The sequence below is a fragment of the Polistes canadensis genome, unplaced genomic scaffold, assembly GCF_001313835.1.
Source record: "Polistes canadensis isolate GaletaPanama2010 unplaced genomic scaffold, ASM131383v1 scaffold_1, whole genome shotgun sequence".
Taxonomy (NCBI): Eukaryota; Metazoa; Arthropoda; class Insecta; order Hymenoptera; family Vespidae; genus Polistes; species Polistes canadensis.
In genome coordinates, this window is record NW_014569548.1 from 2,350,839 (window position 1) to 2,370,528 (window position 19,690).

General features: G+C 27.9%; 3 protein-coding genes across 12 annotated transcripts in view; 1 reads left to right on the top strand and 2 right to left on the bottom strand.

Moving 5' to 3' along the window:
* Positions 1-4,856, bottom strand: part of LOC106784266 (RING finger protein unkempt) — a 13,085-nt gene extending 8,229 nt beyond the window's left edge. For 2 of the 8 annotated variants that reach the window (XM_014743621.1, XM_014743612.1), the window contains exons 1-2: positions 3,904-4,854; positions 3,484-3,693 (exon numbers count right to left, since the gene is read on the bottom strand). In XM_014743621.1, coding sequence (XP_014599107.1) covers positions 3,484-3,693; positions 3,904-3,962 — 269 coding nt within the window. In that variant the 5' untranslated portion in view covers positions 3,963-4,854. Of the gene's footprint in view, positions 1-2,457; positions 2,635-3,483; positions 3,694-3,903 lie in introns of those variants that run through there. The other 6 variants (XM_014743638.1, XM_014743631.1, XM_014743647.1 and 3 more) reach the window with 5 other exon arrangements.
* Positions 4,857-5,333: 477 nt separating this feature from the next.
* Positions 5,334-6,393, top strand: LOC106793687 (NADH dehydrogenase [ubiquinone] 1 beta subcomplex subunit 10). The gene is made up of 4 exons (XM_014760830.1): positions 5,334-5,575; positions 5,695-5,830; positions 5,920-6,059; positions 6,148-6,393. The coding sequence occupies exons 1-4, from the start codon at positions 5,494-5,496 to the stop codon at positions 6,255-6,257; spliced, it is 468 nt and encodes a 155-aa protein (XP_014616316.1). The 5' UTR covers positions 5,334-5,493; the 3' UTR covers positions 6,258-6,393.
* A 2,078-nt stretch (positions 6,394-8,471) lies between these two features.
* Positions 8,472-19,259, bottom strand: LOC106784373 (meiosis arrest female protein 1). 3 transcript variants are annotated; one of them, XR_001381410.1, is made up of 26 exons: positions 18,900-19,259; positions 18,024-18,392; positions 17,791-17,934; positions 17,217-17,501; positions 16,674-16,840; positions 15,867-15,961; positions 15,372-15,555; positions 14,979-15,141; positions 14,749-14,899; positions 14,552-14,643; positions 14,320-14,454; positions 13,828-13,977; positions 13,350-13,748; positions 12,930-13,105; positions 12,226-12,398; positions 11,909-12,120; positions 11,682-11,832; positions 11,414-11,589; positions 10,959-11,342; positions 10,670-10,873; positions 10,318-10,597; positions 9,847-10,223; positions 9,649-9,744; positions 9,126-9,495; positions 8,788-9,038; positions 8,472-8,716 (listed from the first exon to the last, which is right to left on the bottom strand). XR_001381410.1 is itself a non-coding variant. In XM_014743826.1 (25 exons), the coding sequence occupies exons 2-25, from the start codon at positions 18,300-18,302 to the stop codon at positions 8,983-8,985; spliced, it is 4,899 nt and encodes a 1,632-aa protein (XP_014599312.1). In that variant the 5' UTR covers positions 18,303-18,392; positions 18,900-19,259; the 3' UTR covers positions 8,472-8,982. The 3 variants fall into 3 exon arrangements, 2 of the variants coding, with proteins under 2 accessions (XP_014599312.1, XP_014599326.1); XM_014743826.1 differs by having other exon boundaries at positions 8,472-9,038; XM_014743840.1 differs by lacking the exon at positions 18,024-18,392 and having other exon boundaries at positions 8,472-9,038; positions 19,101-19,251.
* Positions 19,260-19,690: the final 431 nt, after the last annotated feature.

A 19,690-nucleotide genomic window follows, 5' to 3' on the forward strand; every position in this document is an offset into this window, starting at 1 on the left:
TATGAAAGTGCAAAAATTCTACATAAAAAATATAAGCTTAAGACTTCAGAATGCTTGAAATTTTATGATAAATACTACGACATTATACAGTAAATATATAAACAGTAATAATAGTCTATAATAGTTCACTTATAAAATAATCTATATATACCACAATATCGGTATACCGACATACGATATTTCTATCCTTTGTTGACTTATAACAAAATAAATGTACTGTTAGATTACTGATTATTAATGTAGATTACTGTTTTGTTAATATATATCTACTTTAATTTATCTATATATTGCTATATATCTGTAACTGAGATTTCACCTATAATCGTCAACCAATTTTTCTTGTTGTTTTTATTATCTACATATTCAAGTGATAAAAAAAGCTTATTTTAACCAGTATACGTAAGGATAAAATGTAGTCTTAGTATTCGTGCATAGTAATTTATAAAACTTTCGCGCAGAAAAAAAAATAATTTGACAAAGAATCGATTAAAATTTTACATTCGGCAAGTTAAAAGTTGGAATAATGTTGTACAAGAAAAAATTCTTGTACAAAAGATTTTCGCAAATACTACATTACAAATTCTCGTTACGCACAAGATTGCGGTAAGTTGTACAGTGAGCAGCAATAATGGACCCAGTGAGAATATTCCCTCCATTTTCTCGAACTTCCCTTTCCGCATATTTGTATCCTTCTACTTTTATCGTATAACTATAAGCCTGGTGCTCATATTCATTGAAGATAAACGTAATGATTAGGTTGTAATGAACGAATTAAGATTTGTATTTCGTAATTTATAAAAATATTACAATTATTACTGTTTAATCATACGCGCATCATAAGACGAATTAATAACTATTTTTTTATACCTATTAATATTTTTTTATCTAGTCATAAACCTGCATTAGTATTATTTATTTCTTAGTAAATCTTCATATATGAACTTCGTGCATATATAATAATATTCCTTTCGTTCAATAGAAAACGAGAAATAACAGAAGTTATGTGTCAAGAGAAACTAAGCAAAATAGAGGATCCCCCCCATCCTCATCCCAGGCGCCATTATAACTTCTCACTATACTTCCCTTACTAACGGTAACAGAGTCAGTATCTTCGGTTACACCTGAAACCGAAATAAGTAGGCTATTAATACTTGGGTTTAATTTCGAAAGAATTCTAGGATTGGAACAACTCCGAGTAAGCATTCTAGAGGGAGGATATGTGTGCATCGCGCAAGACGTTTTGCCATGCATTGTGATTTGAGCGATTTCAAATACTCCTAAAATATTTTTTTTCAAATTTTTATTTTCTTCATGCGGATCATTAGGGATAGATCAAAGAGACGTACAAAGTTAGCTCGCAAAACCAACAGTCTCTTATTCTCATCCCTACTTTTTTTGTTTCTTTTTATTGGATTCTTGTTCTCAAACACCAACAATACTTTTCAGCAATTGTTCGTAATATTACATTGTTTTACATGCAAGATATTATATACCTAACAAATGAAAGATTTGTATTGGCATTGTTCTCCTGCATTATATTTAAAAAAAAAGAACAAGTATACTCAATTGAAGATCAAATAACAAAAATTCAAAGAATCCAATAGCACAGAAAAGTTTGCATATCTCTCTGAAATATGTATATCACAAGTAAATCATTCTCTAATTAATCGTGCAATCAATTAAGATCTTTAAATCATGCGACGAAAATCTAAACTGTATTAAAAAATAATTCGGTCATTTAATTGTTTAATTCGAGTGGCACCGCTTTAAAAAAATAAGATTACTATTCTATTATAAAATGCTTTCAATAATAACGTGCTATAACGTATATAAACGGTTGGATGTATGTATAATATGTACACATGGAAAATATATAGACATACATCATAATAATTAAAATGAACAATATTTTTTTAATATATTATTTAATATTTGTTTTGCTACATTTGTGACTTCTATAGCTATATAAAAATATAACTCAAGAATATTGCATAATAGGGATGTCCAGCTGATTCGTTACGACATACTATGATGACGCATACTTTTTTCATTTAGTTTTTGTTAATGATGCAAACTACGAATAGTTAATACTGTATAATTTAGCAGAAGCAAAGATATAAGAATTAATAAAATATTCTTCATATTGTACATCTAATGTGAAAATATTATCACACACTCTTGTTCTCCTTTCTCCTACGTAGGCATATTTATTAGTATAAAATAGATATAAAAGATAATACTATTCACACAAGATCTTGTTTAGTAAAGATAAATTAATAGAATAAATAAAGAGCTATTAAAATTGAGAAGAATATATTTAGTAAGTGCGTAAGTGATTTTTGTATGTTGGTAATTCAAATCCCTGTTCCCTGTAATTGTTTTATGACGTACTCTCTGTCTGCTGTCTGTCTGTTTCTCCCCCCTCCCTCTTTCTTTCTGTCTCTCTTTTTTACTTACGAAAAAAGATGAAAGAAATGGAAAAAATTCTTGTGATTAAAATACCGTTCGGCGGATACGTGTTTTAACGTCAAGTCCCACGAGAAACGCGCGATATGAACGAAACATGACAAACTACGCTTCGTTACAAAGGTTATTCTCGTTGACGAGTTATGCTATATATGTAAGTATACGTCATATATTCAAGTAGAGAGAGAGAGAGAGAGAGATAGAGAGAGAGATAGAGAGAGAGAGAAAGAGAGAGAGAGAGAGATAGAGAGAGAGAGAAAGAGAGAAAGAGAGAGAGAGACAGGCATACTACGTATTACGGTACACGCGCGTGTCAACGACACAAAGAAAGGAGACAAAACTATATGCGGAAGGAGGGAAGGAAGAATATCCGAAGAAGAAAAAGAAGATGGGAGAAAAGCAATATGAAAGAAGTCAAGAGGAAATGTGCTATTCCTTCTAGGATGTAAAACGCATTTGATATAGCATACTTCTATTTCTCCTACTCTCTCTTGCTTAGTAGAACACGTTAAGTTACGGCGTTGAAAATACGTTACTCGAAGGGCTAAGAAGAAATGGTTGCTCATGAGCCATAGTGAGAATATAGCAAGTAGTTAGTATTTCGTAAGTTATTCAAAGATATTTGATAATTGCTCACTGCTATTATAAACACAGTAAATAGAAAACAAACAAATAATAAAATGAAATAAAAAATATTTGTAATAATGTACGATGGACGTTTAGCGCTCAATAAAGAAAATAGCAGACAAATTGATATTTTTTTAAGATTGTCGAACGAATAAACGAGCATTCAAATCGATGCGACGGCCGTGGAAAGAGTGCTTAGAAGGTAACGCGTCCGCGTCCGTGTTACCGTCATCGTCACAGTCAATCGTCATCATCGTTACTACCACCATCATATTTATCAGAATAATTAACAAATTTGTACGTTTACATTTGTCTGAGAGCAAAATAAGGCGATTAAAGGCAATAAAAAAAAAAATAAGAATGCTTTTTTAAGTCAAACTATGAACTTACTCATCTCCGTCCGGGCATATACCGGTGGTCTCGTCGTACTTGGTACAATAATTATCAGCACTATAGTTGAAGGTGCGGTCCCTCTTTCTCACCGGCCTGCGCCTCCGTTGGTTCATAAAGTGCCAGTTGAAGCACGTGAAGGGACGGTGCTGTGTACATTTGCGCTGTATAAAGAGGGGACATTGTTCGACGCGAAATTCCTTCAAGTATCTGGAATGCGAATCCACAGAGCTACACATTATTTCGTGGAGTTTTTTGTCGACGCGCGCGTCGTAGCCGCGCTGCTCGCGGTTCTCTCTCTCTTTCTCTGTTCTCTCTCTCTTTTTTCTCGCACTCCACTTTGGGTCACACACTTCTGGCTTTGATCTTTATCTCACTTCTCTCACGTAGCACGCGACCGGCCCGGCGGGCGCTACTTACGTGTAATGATTCGCCTTTTCCGCTTGAGCTGTCAACAAAGGTTTAGAGTCGGACTTCATCTTGGACACAACACTAGCGACCAACGCGCGCGCACACACACGGACGTACGAGCGAACGGCGGCGGCACACTTCGTCTTCTTCTTCTTCTTCGTGTCGTCGCGTCGTTGCGTCGTCGTCGTAGTTGTCCTTGTTGTGTTCGTCGTTTGTCCGTTTGTCGTCGTCGTCGTTGTTGTTGCCGTCCTTAGTAGCTGTTGCCGTCACCGCGTCTTAGCCTTTAATTATTCTTTTTTCTCGTCACTCTTGGCCACCTCTCTCTCTCTTCCACTACCTCGTCCTCATTTACTCTTGTTGTCTCTCACGCTTCTTTCTCCTTCCTTCTTTATTTCGTTCCAATAATTCTACTGCTTTGTCACCCTCACTTTTTCTTTTTTCTTCTCTTGCTTTCGCTCACTCAGCCGCTCACTCGATCGCTCTTTGCCGCGCTTTGCCTCTAGCCTATCGGATGCAGCATACGGGACCTATTATGCGGGCATACACAACGCAATAGACACTATATTTCGTTTCCCTTTCTCGACCAATCGTTTTCTCATAACACGATCACGTGACTGTCCCACCTTCAAGGTCATCGATGTTTTGGTATACAACGTAAACACAGTCATACCATTTTACCAATCCATGTTCACGTGTGTACACAATGCGACAATACAAAGTATTACATAAATATCGCTGATAAATGTATCTCGATCTAAGCACTCGTGAGATACCGAACTTACATTTGCGCTTTTTTTTCTGTAAACTAGGAAATTCCGATAACGATTTAAAATATCCTCAGTCTAACATGGATCACAATACTTATTCATTTCACACTCTGATCATAGAGTTACACAATACTAGAAGTGAAATCAGAGCTCGTATCTGTAACTGAATCGGTCAATGAATCTCCAAAACTAGTATTTTTATTGGTCAAGTTTCATCCAATGATTTCTTGTAAATTATATCTATTCAATTTTCCCTTGTTATGTTATCTTTATTTTTTTTAACTTTTTTGTTTTGTTTTTTTTTTGGAGTGTGTCTTGTGTATATTATTAACAATCTATTTTTCAATCTTTTGAATGAATTTATATAGAATTTAATTGAAAAAATATAAATAAATTATTATTTTTTTCTATTATATTTATATATATAAAATTTACTTCTCTCATAATAGTTTAGGAATGTGTCATATTAAAGCTTATATGTAAGCATTAAATTGGATATTTTTTATTTGTATTGCTAATTCCCTATTTTATTCGCAAGAGTATGGATAAAATATTGAATAGAAAATAAATATCTATTTATTTAAGAATAAATGAAATATTTTCAGAAAAATTATAATGAACTTCTTTCATTTTCCATTCTTCTCTTATTTTATTTTAAGATTTACATACAACGAAAATAGATTGCGTTTTTGTCCTTAATATGAGTAGTGTTCGGTAATACCAATATCAATGAAAACGTACTGATGGCGTTCGCTTCTTAGTTCCTACAGGAGTATTCTATCGAAAAGTTCTACATAAGTAGAATAAACTGTTATTAACTAATCGTTAGATAATGGAGAACAGTCCAAATGCTTTAAAAAGATTTGCAAATGCTGTTTTTAACGTAATTGATGCACCTGTTGTATTTTTTCGAGGTATTACCTAATCGTTCTTTGGTTATGTTGGACAAGTCATATAATCAGTATTTGATACATATTGTTTAAACAAAAAAGAAAAAACATTCTATTAATATTATTATTATTATTATTATTAGAGAAAATCGTTGAACCTAATCAACAGAAGTATCCTTGGTATCATCAAAAATTCCGGCGTGTTCCAACTATTGATGAATGTTATACAGATGACATAGTTTGTTTCGTTGAAGCTAATCTTCAATTTGAACGCGATAAGTATGTATAAATAAATATTTATGTATACATAAATAATAACATATATATTAAATATTAACTCTAATAAAATGTTAATTTGTTTTTACCAGGGCTGTAGATGATGCTATTTTGTCTATTTTGAGAATTCGATATGAAGAATGTGCTATGCACCATGGACTTGATGATAGAGAAATTTGTATTCCTCTGAGAAGAATCTATGAAGAAGCTAGTGGAGCTTGGTTTGCAAAATGTCACTATTATTACCTACAAATATCAAAGTACAATTTAATCATATATAGAGAAATATATAAAATAATAATTTTTTTAATTTTGTTTAGATGGTGATTTACCTCCTACACTTAATGTACAACAAGCGTTTATGAAACAAAAGCATCGTATGGTTTGGGAACGAAGACATGGTCCTGTAGGTAGCGGAATGAAGACATAAATATTATCCCGATATCGTAGAAAAAGGATTTAATACAAAATGCATACTTTTAGTTAAAGAAGTTAGTAATAATAAACATACATGGATACATAAATATTGTATAAAACTTAATAAAATAAAAGTAAGTTATATATGACATTGTGTATATTCTTTTATATATTATATAATAAAATGAAATGCTTTTAACAGTATTCATGTTTTTTTATATACAATAAAAACAAGCACATCTTACGTTTCTGAACTACTGTTTTATTTTTGTTTATCGTTGTACAATATATAAAAATTCTATATGATTGTACATATGTATCAAATTGATTGATTGATTAATTACATTTTTTTAGAAGATCTCATGTATTATTTTGTATTTTAGAATCGAATTACATATGTTACAATAATAAAACTTAACAAAATTAAGTGTATTAAAAGTTAATGTACTTGAACAGTTTCATATGTAAACTGATTTATATATTCATCAATTTTACATCCACATTAAAGAACTTTTCTTTGCAAATATTATGTATACTACATGTGTAGTTTTATATCCAAACGAAATATATAATAAATAAACTAATTTGATGTGATTAAATAATACAAGAAATTAAAATTAATTTTTTGTGCACACTACCTAACACTTCTTATTTTCACATAAATTATGAGATATATAAAATGATATTTAATATTTAGCATAGAAACATTTAAAATAGATTATAATATAATTTTACACAATAAATATAAAATAAAATCACACATTATTAAGAATAATTTAATATTTCATTAACGACCACATAATAACAACAGAAATGGCTCCACTTAGGATTTTGTATCTAATTATCAGTTATAACTTAATAAATATTATATTATTTCCTACATGCATTACTGTTGATATAATTTAACAAAATTTAATAATTAATTTAGCAATTTACGAAAACGAAAATAATTAGAAAGTAACGTTCTTCATTACACTATTTGCAATTATAAAAATTTATAAAACCACTGTCAAACGCTGTTTATTATTTTTAAATTTTAATGAATAGTTATTGCTAATAAAACATTCGTAAATGTAAAAGTAAAATATGAGATCGAAATCCTAATTAAGTAAATTGAAGAAATCGCTTATCTTCTTTATGATTGTTTTGTACTATACATTACATGTAGTATATATATAATAGAAAGATTAAATTACGGTTTATTATGATATAAATAATATTTTTCTCAGGCTAATCTGTATTAGCTTTTCTATTCACACAACACACAAAATCGATGTAAATCTTTCACTGCTTCAATACTTTAATCTTTTTTTCTTTTCTAACAAAATTATTCAAAGTAATTATATTTTATTAAGTAATATTAATTTTTCGCTAAAATTTGACAGTACATTATATGTACGCTTTAATTGCACCACAGCTTTTTTAATTTTAATACTTGTATAGAAATTGTTATATCATCATTTAAAGACTTTTTTTTGTTTTACTTACTGAAATTGTGTGAAATTTCTGAATATATTATACGTAATTTTTTCTAATTTTTACAAATAACCTTAAAAATATTTATATATATACTTATAATATAATTATAAAATTATATATTAATTTATAAAACACGTTGACTGTAATGAAATAATATGTCACAAATACGACTAGTAATAATAATAATTGTACAAATTGATCGTTATGTAAATAAATAAAATTAGAAATCTCGAGTTGTACTTGTTTCACATTATTCTGGAATCATGTACATTATTTCATAAATGCAAATAAACTTATAAAAATACAACTCGGAATCTATACAGTTGTATGAAAAAATCAGTAGATTCGGGCCCATTAGAATAACTTTAAAAATTGCTAAATTTAATTTATAATTGCAAGTATAAACATTATAACAATATTTGGATATTATTCTGAAATATAACCTTTTGCGGTCCTACGTTTAAATTATGTATTGAAATCCAGTTTCAAAACATATATTATAAACTTGTGTATATTTTTATCTTATACAATTATAAAGAATACCGAAATGCCATTAATACATTCTAATTCGATATTTAAAATAATTGTAAAACATAAGAATAATAAAAAGTTAATAACAAATGAATATATATTACTTGAAATGAGAAATCGAAAATAAATCAGACTGCAAAGGAATAATATAATACAAATTAATTGATTTGTCTATCTAATCACATATAAGGTAGGAAAAGTCGGCCCAAATCTAAAGTACCTTGCGAGAGAGTGCCATTGCGAAGGCACATTTCCTTTATTGCTAGTACAATTATTTTCACATTCTTCTTATTCTATATCACAGTGTGTGGAAAATGCTACGACTTTTGTATGCAATACCATAAATACGTGTCATTCGATATAAACGCTGCTCACTCATTTTAGATTTTCAATTTAGAAACTGTAGTTACATATTGTACATGCTCATATATTTTGAAAATAACTTCTGTTTTTGTTTTTATTCTAGTAAGATAAGTACAAATTAAATGAATGCATATGAATGAACATTATAAATTTCAGACAGAGGTACCTACCGACTAAAAGATAGTTTTATGTGTAAGTACTCAAATGATTGTGCAGCGATCTACCGGCGAGATAAAATCTTAAACGTGTATATTGTTTGTGAACAAGAATATCTTGCATTGGATGCAAGCGCATCACAAATGAACAATATCTTTAAATTAAAACGATTGCCTGAATTCGATTGAGTTATAGGTCTCAATTTATGTTTAAGATTGAAGAGGTTGATTGAATTGAGCTGCCAAACGTCGTTTTCCTGTAAATACTAAAAAGGAACAAAATCAATAAAAATCAATTACATACAAAATGATAAAATAATAAAAATATTTTTATGTGAGCAATTCATGCTTACATGGTTTAGTAGGAGTATTGAGAAGTTCATTTTTCTTTCTATTACCAAGATTATTTTCTTTTTCGAAATTTTCTGTATTACAAACATCACCAACATTGTCAGAATTAACATCTTGTTTTTCTATGCTATCTCGTGTAACTGTAATGCTTTCAGAAGATGCGTTTTTTTTCGGTGTTAGCGACAATGACGGTAGCGGTAATTCGGATGGATGTGGTGCTACAACTAGATTATGCTTGGTTGAATAATAAGGCGAAGTACGCGGATTTAGGGGATTTGCAGCGGCTGGTAATAAGTTTTTAGTTGGTGATAACAAATTTAATATATCATCCTCAGACATTTGATTCCAAGCAGGTAAAGTTAATGGAGGTACCTAAAAAGTAATTATTTTATGTTAAAGATGAAATTTGTCTTCAATATTCAATAAAAATTCAGTTGTACAAACAATACTTTCTAGATATATATATATAATTTCTATACAAATATAAAGAAATATATTTTTAAAAATATCACCCAACATACTTACATTTACATTTGTAACTCGTTCATCTTGCGAATATAAAATTTTTGTCGGTGCTATCCATACTGATGACTTCCATTGATTATTCGTTCTTATATCCACCTAACATTTATACGTATGTTTGTTTGTATATTTATAGAATTGCAAAAAAAAACGTTTTGTATGAAAAATTAATTAATTTATAATATAAAATACTTTATATACCTCAGGTGGCGAATCAGGCTTAGGTGGAGGAGGTGGAAAATCGTTCTGCATGATTGTTGGTGTATGTATAAAATTTTTAAGACCTTCATTGTTATTTTCAAATAATGGCCAATTATTAGCTCGTTCTTCTAAATGCGTTAAGACTTTCCAATGTTTTTCACAATCTTGTGTCCAAAAATGATTGTCTTCATTTTGTTTCCAAGAACCATGACCATTAATTGCGTGAGTTATCCATTTTCCATATTCTTCTAATGTGGAAGCATTACTAGAGGCATTTATACGCGATGAAGAATCGCTTTCAAATGACTCATTGCTAGAATCTGTATCATGATATGATGAACCTGATGCATACGTGGAAGGTAATGCAATACCAACAGCTGTTTGAATAAAAAAAGAAAAAAATGTAAAAGTAAAAATTATAAACTTATTAGGGGGAGAAATACACATTAATAAATTAAATAATTTACTTACCAGCTAATTTTTTATTAAGGTATATTACTTTCTTTTTTCGTTTATCTTTCCGTGTATCCTTTAATATTACGGTACAAGGTAATGCTTGCAAGAGAGCTGTCAATGTTGGAAAACCATATTGAGCAGCTCTACATGCAGAACCATTAACTGCTAAATATGCAGCTTCAAAACGTGAAAGATTTAATTGACCTTCACAACTCATCATAACACGATACAAATTGCATGCAAAGCAATATAATGAAGTTAGTTCTATAAAATTTTCTTCATTGATTGTTTTAAACTGAAAAAAAATTCATATCATTTATATTTAGTATATGTTTTTCTCTTAAACGAAGATAAAACATTATCTTACCTGAACAACATGAGATAAATCTTTTTTAAGTTCTTCAATATTGCAAGTTTTTGAATAATATTGAGAATATTGCTTTTGAAATTCTTGTATAGGCATTTTATATTGGGGTTGATCCATTAATACTCTACGACATTGCAAAGCTAACTGCTGTAAGTGAGATTTATCGATTGCAACAACCACTGGTCCCGTAGCTAAATCTATAATCTAGTAATTAAGTAAATTAAGTTTTTAATAATACCTGTATTATAAAATAACTTAATGGAAGCATTATTATGATTATCTATTATACCTTAACACTATCATCAAGTTTTTGCATGAGTTGTAATACAGAATTACAGCCAAATAATTCAGGACGTAATGCATAGCCAAATTGTCGTAAAAAGTTCTGAACAATATGGGAAACGCTAAGACCACTTTTTGAATGAGTTACTAGCTTTGATATCTGTTCACTTAAAACACGCAAGCCCTCTTTTTCTGTTAAACTAATTTGTCTTTCACCATTGCTTCCATCTTCAATTTTCACTACGTCTGGTATAGCTTCAAACAATTCTATCAATTTAGTAAATCCATAATCTGATACACGACACTGATGACCAAAGTGATGATGATAAGATGGCACAAATTTATTAAACAACATCTTACATTGAGGAACATGTCTCAATAATTCTACAACCTAGTGATTTACAAAAAAAGAAATATAAGTATATTTGTTTAATAACATATTAATAATTAAATGTATTTTACCTCAAATGCAAATTGTTTTGTACGCTCTATTTCCTCTGGAGTTTGTTCACGTTTAGGGATAGCTATCATTTTATCGCCTCCATTAATTGCAGTCATAACTACTGTATTTTCTGATACTTCGCCAAGAATATCTTCTATTTCACATACACCATAATCAACAATATCCCATGGTTTGGCTAAATTCAGACATAATTTATTTTATTTATATATATATATAACATTATATATAAATTTATAAAATTATAACTATAAATTTTTGTTTACTTACCTATCACTCTACTATAAACATTTGGAAATTCTGAAAGTGTTACTTGTTTACTAGCTTTTGATTTTAATACTCGTAATAGATCTGATGTAAAACGACGTACTTGAGCACGATGAGAAAGTGTTACTACTCGTTTATTTCCTTCTCCCATTACCTAAATTAATATTTACATATTAAAAAATCTATATATAAACAAATTAATAACAAATACTAATCTTATTTTAACATACTTGAACAGTATGTGTAAGTGCTTCTAATAAATCGATTAATTTGGTGAATCCATAATCAGCCACTCTACATTGTCTCCCAAAATGGTGATGATAAGCAGGAATGAATCGATTAAATGGTAGTTGGCAGTGCGGAGCAGTTTTCAAAAGGTCTACTAATTCACGGCTAAACAAAGCCAATTGATTTGCTAATGGAGGGCTAACACACTTATTTTCTGAAAAAAATTTATACGAAAATGTATATTAGTATTCTTTTAAATTTACATAGTATATATTACGTTTATAATATAATATTAATTACTAATATAATGTAAATTTACCTTCATGGCTATCATCGTGATCTTTATCTACAGCCCAACTAAGGTATTTGACACTTCCAATACCTTGCTTTAATTGAACAAAAGATAGACACGATACTAAATGTTCTAATGGTACACCATTTTCTATCACTTTCAAATGTTCTTGAAATTCAGCTGCATAGCAATTTGGCAAACTAAAATATGGTAGAAAAGTCTACTTTGAAAAATACATTTTTAAGTAACAGAAAAATGATAAGATTCATTAAATTAACATTTTCTTATAAAGTGTATTTGAAACAGTAATTACATTTACAATGATTAAAGAAAAAAACAATAAGAATAAAGATAACATATTTGTCTTTATTTTATATTTTATAATATGCAGTGCAAATAATTATATATAGATGTAAAAAAAATGTCTTTCTTTTTATAAAACCATAAATAATGTTCTATTTCTTTATTAAAACAAAAAAAAACAAGTTAAAACGGTAAAAACGTGTTTTCATTACATAATACATCTTAAGATAGAAAAAACAATTAAATTCTAAATTTAATCACTACTGGAATCACCGATAATAAAGTACAGAAATATTTGTATCACGTTATAAGAAATGGTATTATACAGAAATCTAACGTAGTTTTAAATGCTTATGTATTAGTACATTATATGCTTGACTAACGTATTAATAGAAAACAATACAAATTGAATATAAAATAAAATATACCTTGGTAGTGGCAAACTTCCATTGTGCATAGTTAATAATTGCTGTATACGCGGGGCAAGTAATTTTAGAGAAATATTAACATTTGGCAGAGATGCCATTTCTTGCTCAGCCCAACCTTTATCAGTCCATGGTTTTGATGTATGTCTAGTACAATACGGTAATTCTACATATCCTTCCTAAATGTATTAAGAAAGAAACTATTATACGTTGTAAAATTTCTCAATATACGTGATAAATTATATAATACAATATATCAGCAAAAAATATCGCTTTATTGTATAATCAAAGCTTAACAATGTTAGGAACAAAAGCTCTACTAAACATTGGAAATGCTCAAACTCGGCATATGTTTAACATCATGTATAATAACAAAAAAAAATAGTTAAATTTATTTATATAAACATAAATTATATAACTTACCTGAGTTGGAGTACTAAAACATGGAGATGGTGTATTTCTATGATCTGGATTAAGAGATACCATTCTCCCATTAATATCTTCAGTGACAATACATACATCCTTCATTTTATACAATTCAGAAATACTAATAGATATCATAAAACGACTTTCATACATTTCTCTAAATTTAAAAAGTGGCAATTTGTGACCTGGTACTTCTTGCAAAAGCATTACAATCTGTGCACGTATAAGTTGTGGATTTGTACCTCCAGTATGAGCATACGATATTAGTATACGTTTATATCCAATTTTACGACGATGTAATTGAGAAATTGCATATTGTGCATCTGGCAAAGAAGCTACTTTGACACTAGCTGCATAATTACCATCAGATTGCATAAAAATAGATATGTGCAAAACCTATAACATAGTTTTTATTAGAAAACATTGTCATCAAATTAAAGTAATTTTTTTTTAAATAATTAAATTGATAATTTACTGTTACGTGCTCCATGAAAATAGTTGAAAGAATATGCTTCATTTCCTTTGGATCAATGTTCTGATCTAAATTGCTTACTTGTAATTCAATGGGTGTATAACTTCCATTAGTAGAACCATTTCCATTACGATTAATTGGATGAAAAAATTTCTAAAATAAATAAAATTCTATTTTCTCTCTATATATGTATATGTTATTTATTATTAACACGTTAAGTACCGAGTCTATTTTCGTCACATAACTGTTAACATGTTATATATAATAATATTGCGTGTAAATATAATATATATATATATAATATTTAATAAATAATAAAAATTAATAAACTATATATTATACAATTTATTTTAACTTCTTTATTTTTTGAATAATTTTGCTTATATAGAGAGAAATTATTATTTTGCTATTTTTTGACAAGATATTAATGTATTTTATTATATATATATATATATAAAAGAATACTAGTAATACTCTTAATATAGTAAAACTCACTTCTACTTCTTCATTTTCTGAATCATTTTGTTGGTACGGAGAGAAATGATTATTTTGCTGGTTTATAACTCGAACCATAGTACCTTCATATGGCGAAGGTGTTCTGGTATTACGTATAAATACAGAATGTTGATTCTACAAAACAATAAATTATGATATTAGATAATATGTGAAAAATAAGAATAATAAAATATTTATGTTTATAAATTAAATATTTTTATTATGTATATACTTGTCCATTCCACTGATTATTTCGCTCATGTTTTTGAGTTTCATACATAGGAGATGGACTGCGACGTTTAAAAGTATTTGTTTGAGAATGTACTGCATAATAAAGAATAAAAAGTAATAATTAATAAAACATTGTTACAATATTTTTATTGTACTTTTTTTTATATACTTAGAAAGTGTTATAAAATTGTGTTTTACCTGCCCATTCTGAAGCATGAATAAATGAACTGTGACCACCTTTGATAGGTCTAAGACATTCTGGTGTTCTTGATATTGTACTATTAGACGCACTACTGTCCCTTGCTTGAGGGGCATGAATTCGTTTGCTTGACAGTTTTGTTTTCTCCGGCTTAAAATAATTATTTTATTTTGAAATATATTTACTTTTAAAACAATACTACATTTAATGAAAAGACTTTAAAATGTACCTTATATTGGTCTTCCCATAAATTACTGAAATGCTGGGAGCCAGCAACTTGCCAAATCAATGGAGATTGAACTCTAGTTAATTCATTATAACTCCTGTTAAATGTTACATCACTACTCGCTGAATATGGTCTAGCCACAAAAATTGGTGGTGGTTGAATCATTCTATAAATATAGTAAACTTTTTAATAATTTGTAAGTAAAATAATGTCATATAATTATTATATGTTGTTATATTATAATTCAGATAAGATCAAAGCTTCTAAACTTCATAGCCCGAATCGACGAGGATAAGATGAAATCAACTTGTGACTCTAGGGCTCTTTCTCGGAGTATCATCATTATATATAATTCGATTATTTATAAATAAATATACTAGAATAAATAAGACATACCCCGAAGCACAAGGTACTCCTGTCCAAGTAGTATATGGTCCTACCACAGGCGATGATGATTGATAATGTGGAACTTGAAGGGTTCGTGCACCCGCTATTGAAGCACTTGCACTATACATTTGCTTAAAAGAGTTTGCTATAATTTCTGATTCACTTAGAGCACGATTTCGAGTTATGGAATTTCCTACAGTCAAAACATATTTAGTTAAAAACTTTGCATTATATATAATAGCATATTGTTTAATATTATATGTATATAATATTTTTTGTAATGTTAATTTAAAAATAAGGAACAAAAATATATACATATATACTATTTTAAATTTATCTTTAAAAAGATTTGATTATAAATATATTACACTATACAGTTAAGCAGATAGAAACATTCAAATCATGTGATCATAAAATAAAAACACGAACTTAAAGAAATATATACTTATGTGAAAGAAAATTATTGTCAAGATAATAACATAAAATAAATTTGGAATTATATACCTTGACTTTTATTGTTACTGTTTCCCGTTTCCTTGTAAAATCTTACCGAAATCTTTGAATCAAAAACATATTCTCCATCCATACGTTTCTGAGCCCTATAGAAAAGGTCACATTGTCATAAGACACAGTCAGCTGATAGAAATTATATATGGCAGTTTTATTTGTACATGACCTTGTAAGGTAATAATAAAATATACAAATATATACTTTCTTAGAAATTATTTAAAGAATCAAGAAAGTATAGTGAGTACATCTTATTATACAAAATCTCAATTAATATCATTAATCAAATTTTCATAATTAATGTTCACAGAATAATATGTATATATGTATATATGTATATATCTCTAATAAAACTCAACTTACCTTATAATAAATTAAAATCATCAGATTAAACTAAGGAATATACAAGAGTAAAAATAAACAATATCAATGCATTACTTAAAATAATTAATTTGAAAATATTACTAACTGGCTGTATTTTAACTAATCGAATACAAAGTATAACCAAAACAAAATTTATATATCAAGTATTTTGGATAATACTACAGTCGTTACATTGTTTGCTACAATTCAAATACTTCCTTACTTATGTCCTTCCCCCTACTCTACTGTTTAGTTCACAGATAAATTTTTTTGTTTACGTATATAATGACCCAATCAGAAAGAAAGGAATTCACAAGCGGGCTATTCAAATTTTAAAACTCTAAAACATTGACGCAGGATTGTTTATACTCTTATTAGATAAAAAAATTGTTAAATAAAGAAAAGAAATTAGTAAATGTTGGAAAGTTTTTAAGTATATACCTTTTTGCAGAAGTTTTTGAAGCAAAACGTACAATGGCAGTTTTAAATTTGATTCTGACTACTCGACCACCGCAATTATCAGACATTTTTTGAAGACGTCGTTTAATAACTACAACATCCTTATCTTCAGGAAGATTAGTTATTATTAGGTCATAATATTCATTAATCTGAAAAAAAGATAAAAGAATATAACATTAAAAAAGAAAATATTTCATAGTGCATGGTACAATAGAATGTCCCTAATCAAAATATATATATTTAATATATGTATATATATATTAAATAAAAAGACTACCTTAAAAAAACAAATTAAGAGAAAAGAAATTATTTCAATATTTTGTTAAATAAGAATATGTAAATATTGTAGTATTACACAACGCATACGAAAAGAATTTAATTAATTTTTATAAAGAGTATTATAATAACCTAGTATTATAATTTAAATTTTTATTTATTTAAGATGATTTCATATATTTAAATATTTCAATGAAATATATAACCTGTTTAGAACAAAAACTTAAAAATTAATAAAAATAAATTTACCTTTAATAAAGGTCTAGATGGCAGAGGTTCCATAAGATCCATAAAATCATAATGTTCATTCGCACATAATATTAATGCTTCTGAAGTACTTTTGTTATGAAGAAGTATCACATGAATTTTTTTTCTATATCTTAAATCACTAAGATCAGCAGCAAAGTCAATATCTCCAGATATTAAAATAATTGCTGCTGGACTACCATGAATATCAGCAAATCTTCTGATAGACTGTTTAAGTTTTTCATCAGCAGCATTTTTACATGTTGCGGCAACATGTATTAAATTAACCTAATAATAAAAAAAATTGAAGAAATACTTATACAATATGATTTATCTTAACACCTCTATGATTTAAAGCGTGAAGCTGCAAGCAATTTCTGGTGATATATTTTGTACTCTTTATAAGATACACTCTCATAAGAATCGCCATGAGTAGGACTCATGTTTTTCATATTTAGGCTACAGAGTGCACACATCACAGGTCTTACACATTGATATAGTGCAAGAAGTTAATAAAAAATGTATTTAATTTATGCTTATTTTATCTATTAATCCATTATCTCTCTATCTGGATTACCTGTGCATCATTTAATTCTTGCATTACATGATTATTTTCTTTTTGAACATCACAAACAACAATAAATTCTGCTTCTCGATAACCGCTAAAAAATTTATCTCTAATCACTTGTGTAACAGCCATAGCAGATCTTCCTTTTGGAACCTATATAAAACATATATAATAAAAATGTATTATAGAATATAATATTCTATAATGTAGTTATATACAAATACTAATAACTTTAAACTAACATGACAATTTTCAATGTCCCAAAATACCCCAATTGGTGGTAAATATGTGGGTAAACTTGGTAAATTAATAGAATTATCATGATGAAGAAAAGAACAGCCGTATCTATAATGACTAAATAATGGAGATACAGAAGTCTTAAATTCTGTTTTGGAAGCATTGCCATTATCTGAACCAGTATCATCACATGCTGCTTGATTTGTATAAATTTCTTTCGTTTCATGAGATGAAATTTTTTGCGCAGATAATAACTGCAATAACTCTTCACTTGAATCTTTCATCTGGTCTTAAATATCGAAGAAAAATGTTTACAAATCTTTATCCTGGTTTGTGCTTTGAAAACTCTCATTAGTGTTCTTTTAGGATATATACTGTAATGTGTTAAAAATAGATCATAATAAAATATTTTCGTATAATGTTACAGTTATAAATATTTCAAAATTATTGATGTATTTAATATTTATTTTACAAAGTATAAAGTATAAGTAATGATCCTCGAAAATATAACATTATATTAAAATTTATGTAACAACTATAATGTAATATAAAAATATTCTTTATCTTTTAGATCTAATTTTTATATAATTACTTTTATATTAGATATTAATAAGATTACTTTATTTTATTACAATTTTTATTAAAAATAATATTTAATATATAATTTAAAAAATATTGCATTATTCTTCTTCTTCTTCTTATATTATGTATATATAAATAATAAAGAAATAAGTAAATATAAAAGATTATTGCTTATATTAAGAATTTTTTAAATATAAAAAATCCTTTAAAAACTACAAATATTACAAATTATGCTGTGAAGAAAACTACGTAGTGGAAATATTTGATAAATTTTAGTAAATAGAAATATTTATAGTTACCTAAGAAATCAGCCTATTATTTTGTATATTTTCATTCATTACGTAGAAATAATTATACGTAACTTTGCCTCAGCGTTTTAATATACGTACAGAGCATGGAAGAATAGTATATTAAAAGAACAATAAGAGATCTTTTAAAAAGCCATAACCAGAGTTTACACATCAAGAACAGTACATTATGCAATTAAATGTTTCTCTTACTTGATCCGTATATTTCGTTTTCCTTATACTTCTTTTTATTTCTACCACACTACACAATGCACAACACAAAGTATGTACTCCAATAAAAGCGTCTTTTGCGTGCACTAGTACATATACAATAGTATATACATATATTATAGTTCATATCAAAAGTAAAAAGCGTATCGAAATATTTCTTTATAGTATAGCTTAAGGTATCTTTTATTTTTCATAACATTAAAATTAAAAGTTTATACACACAATCTTTAAAAATATAAAACTCGAGATAAGAATATATTATATTTATTTATATATATTTATATATTTATATACATGTAAATAAGAAATTTTTATAGAAATAATATCTATGTAACAAATTTGTATCATTTGATTAGTTTTAATAAACTTAGAAGCATGATATTCATTGCCACCTATGTGTGAACAATGTTTTATGATTGTAAATTGTACATAATCTTTATAGTTAAACATTGCTATTTATTTGTAAAAAGATTAAGATATTTACAGTATTTTTAATTAAAAAAGCATGTTTATGTTTACAATGAATAAAATTGATCCTTAAGAAATGGTCCTTAATTGTTTAATTTTTATAC

What these genes read in the sequence shown, in the direction of transcription:
- LOC106784373 (XM_014743826.1), bottom strand. Translation starts at nt 18,302, where the DNA reads ATGAAAGATTCAAGTGAAGAGTTATTGCAGTTATTATCTGCGCAAAAA. An exon ending in CAGAAAATGAAGAAGTAGAA is followed by an intron (nt 13,978 to 14,319) that starts GTGAGTTTTACT and finishes TATTTATTTTAG; the next exon opens with AAATTTTTTCATCCAATTAA. An exon ending in ATTTATCTCATGTTGTTCAG is followed by an intron (nt 10,598 to 10,669) that starts GTAAGATAATGT and finishes ATTTTTTTTCAG; the next exon opens with TTTAAAACAATCAATGAAGA.
- LOC106793687 (XM_014760830.1), top strand. Translation starts at nt 5,494, where the DNA reads ATGGAGAACAGTCCAAATGCTTTAAAAAGATTTGCAAATGCTGTTTTT. An exon ending in ACCTGTTGTATTTTTTCGAG is followed by an intron (nt 5,576 to 5,694) that starts GTATTACCTAAT and finishes TATTATTATTAG; the next exon opens with AGAAAATCGTTGAACCTAAT. An exon ending in CTTCAATTTGAACGCGATAA is followed by an intron (nt 5,831 to 5,919) that starts GTATGTATAAAT and finishes TGTTTTTACCAG; the next exon opens with GGCTGTAGATGATGCTATTT.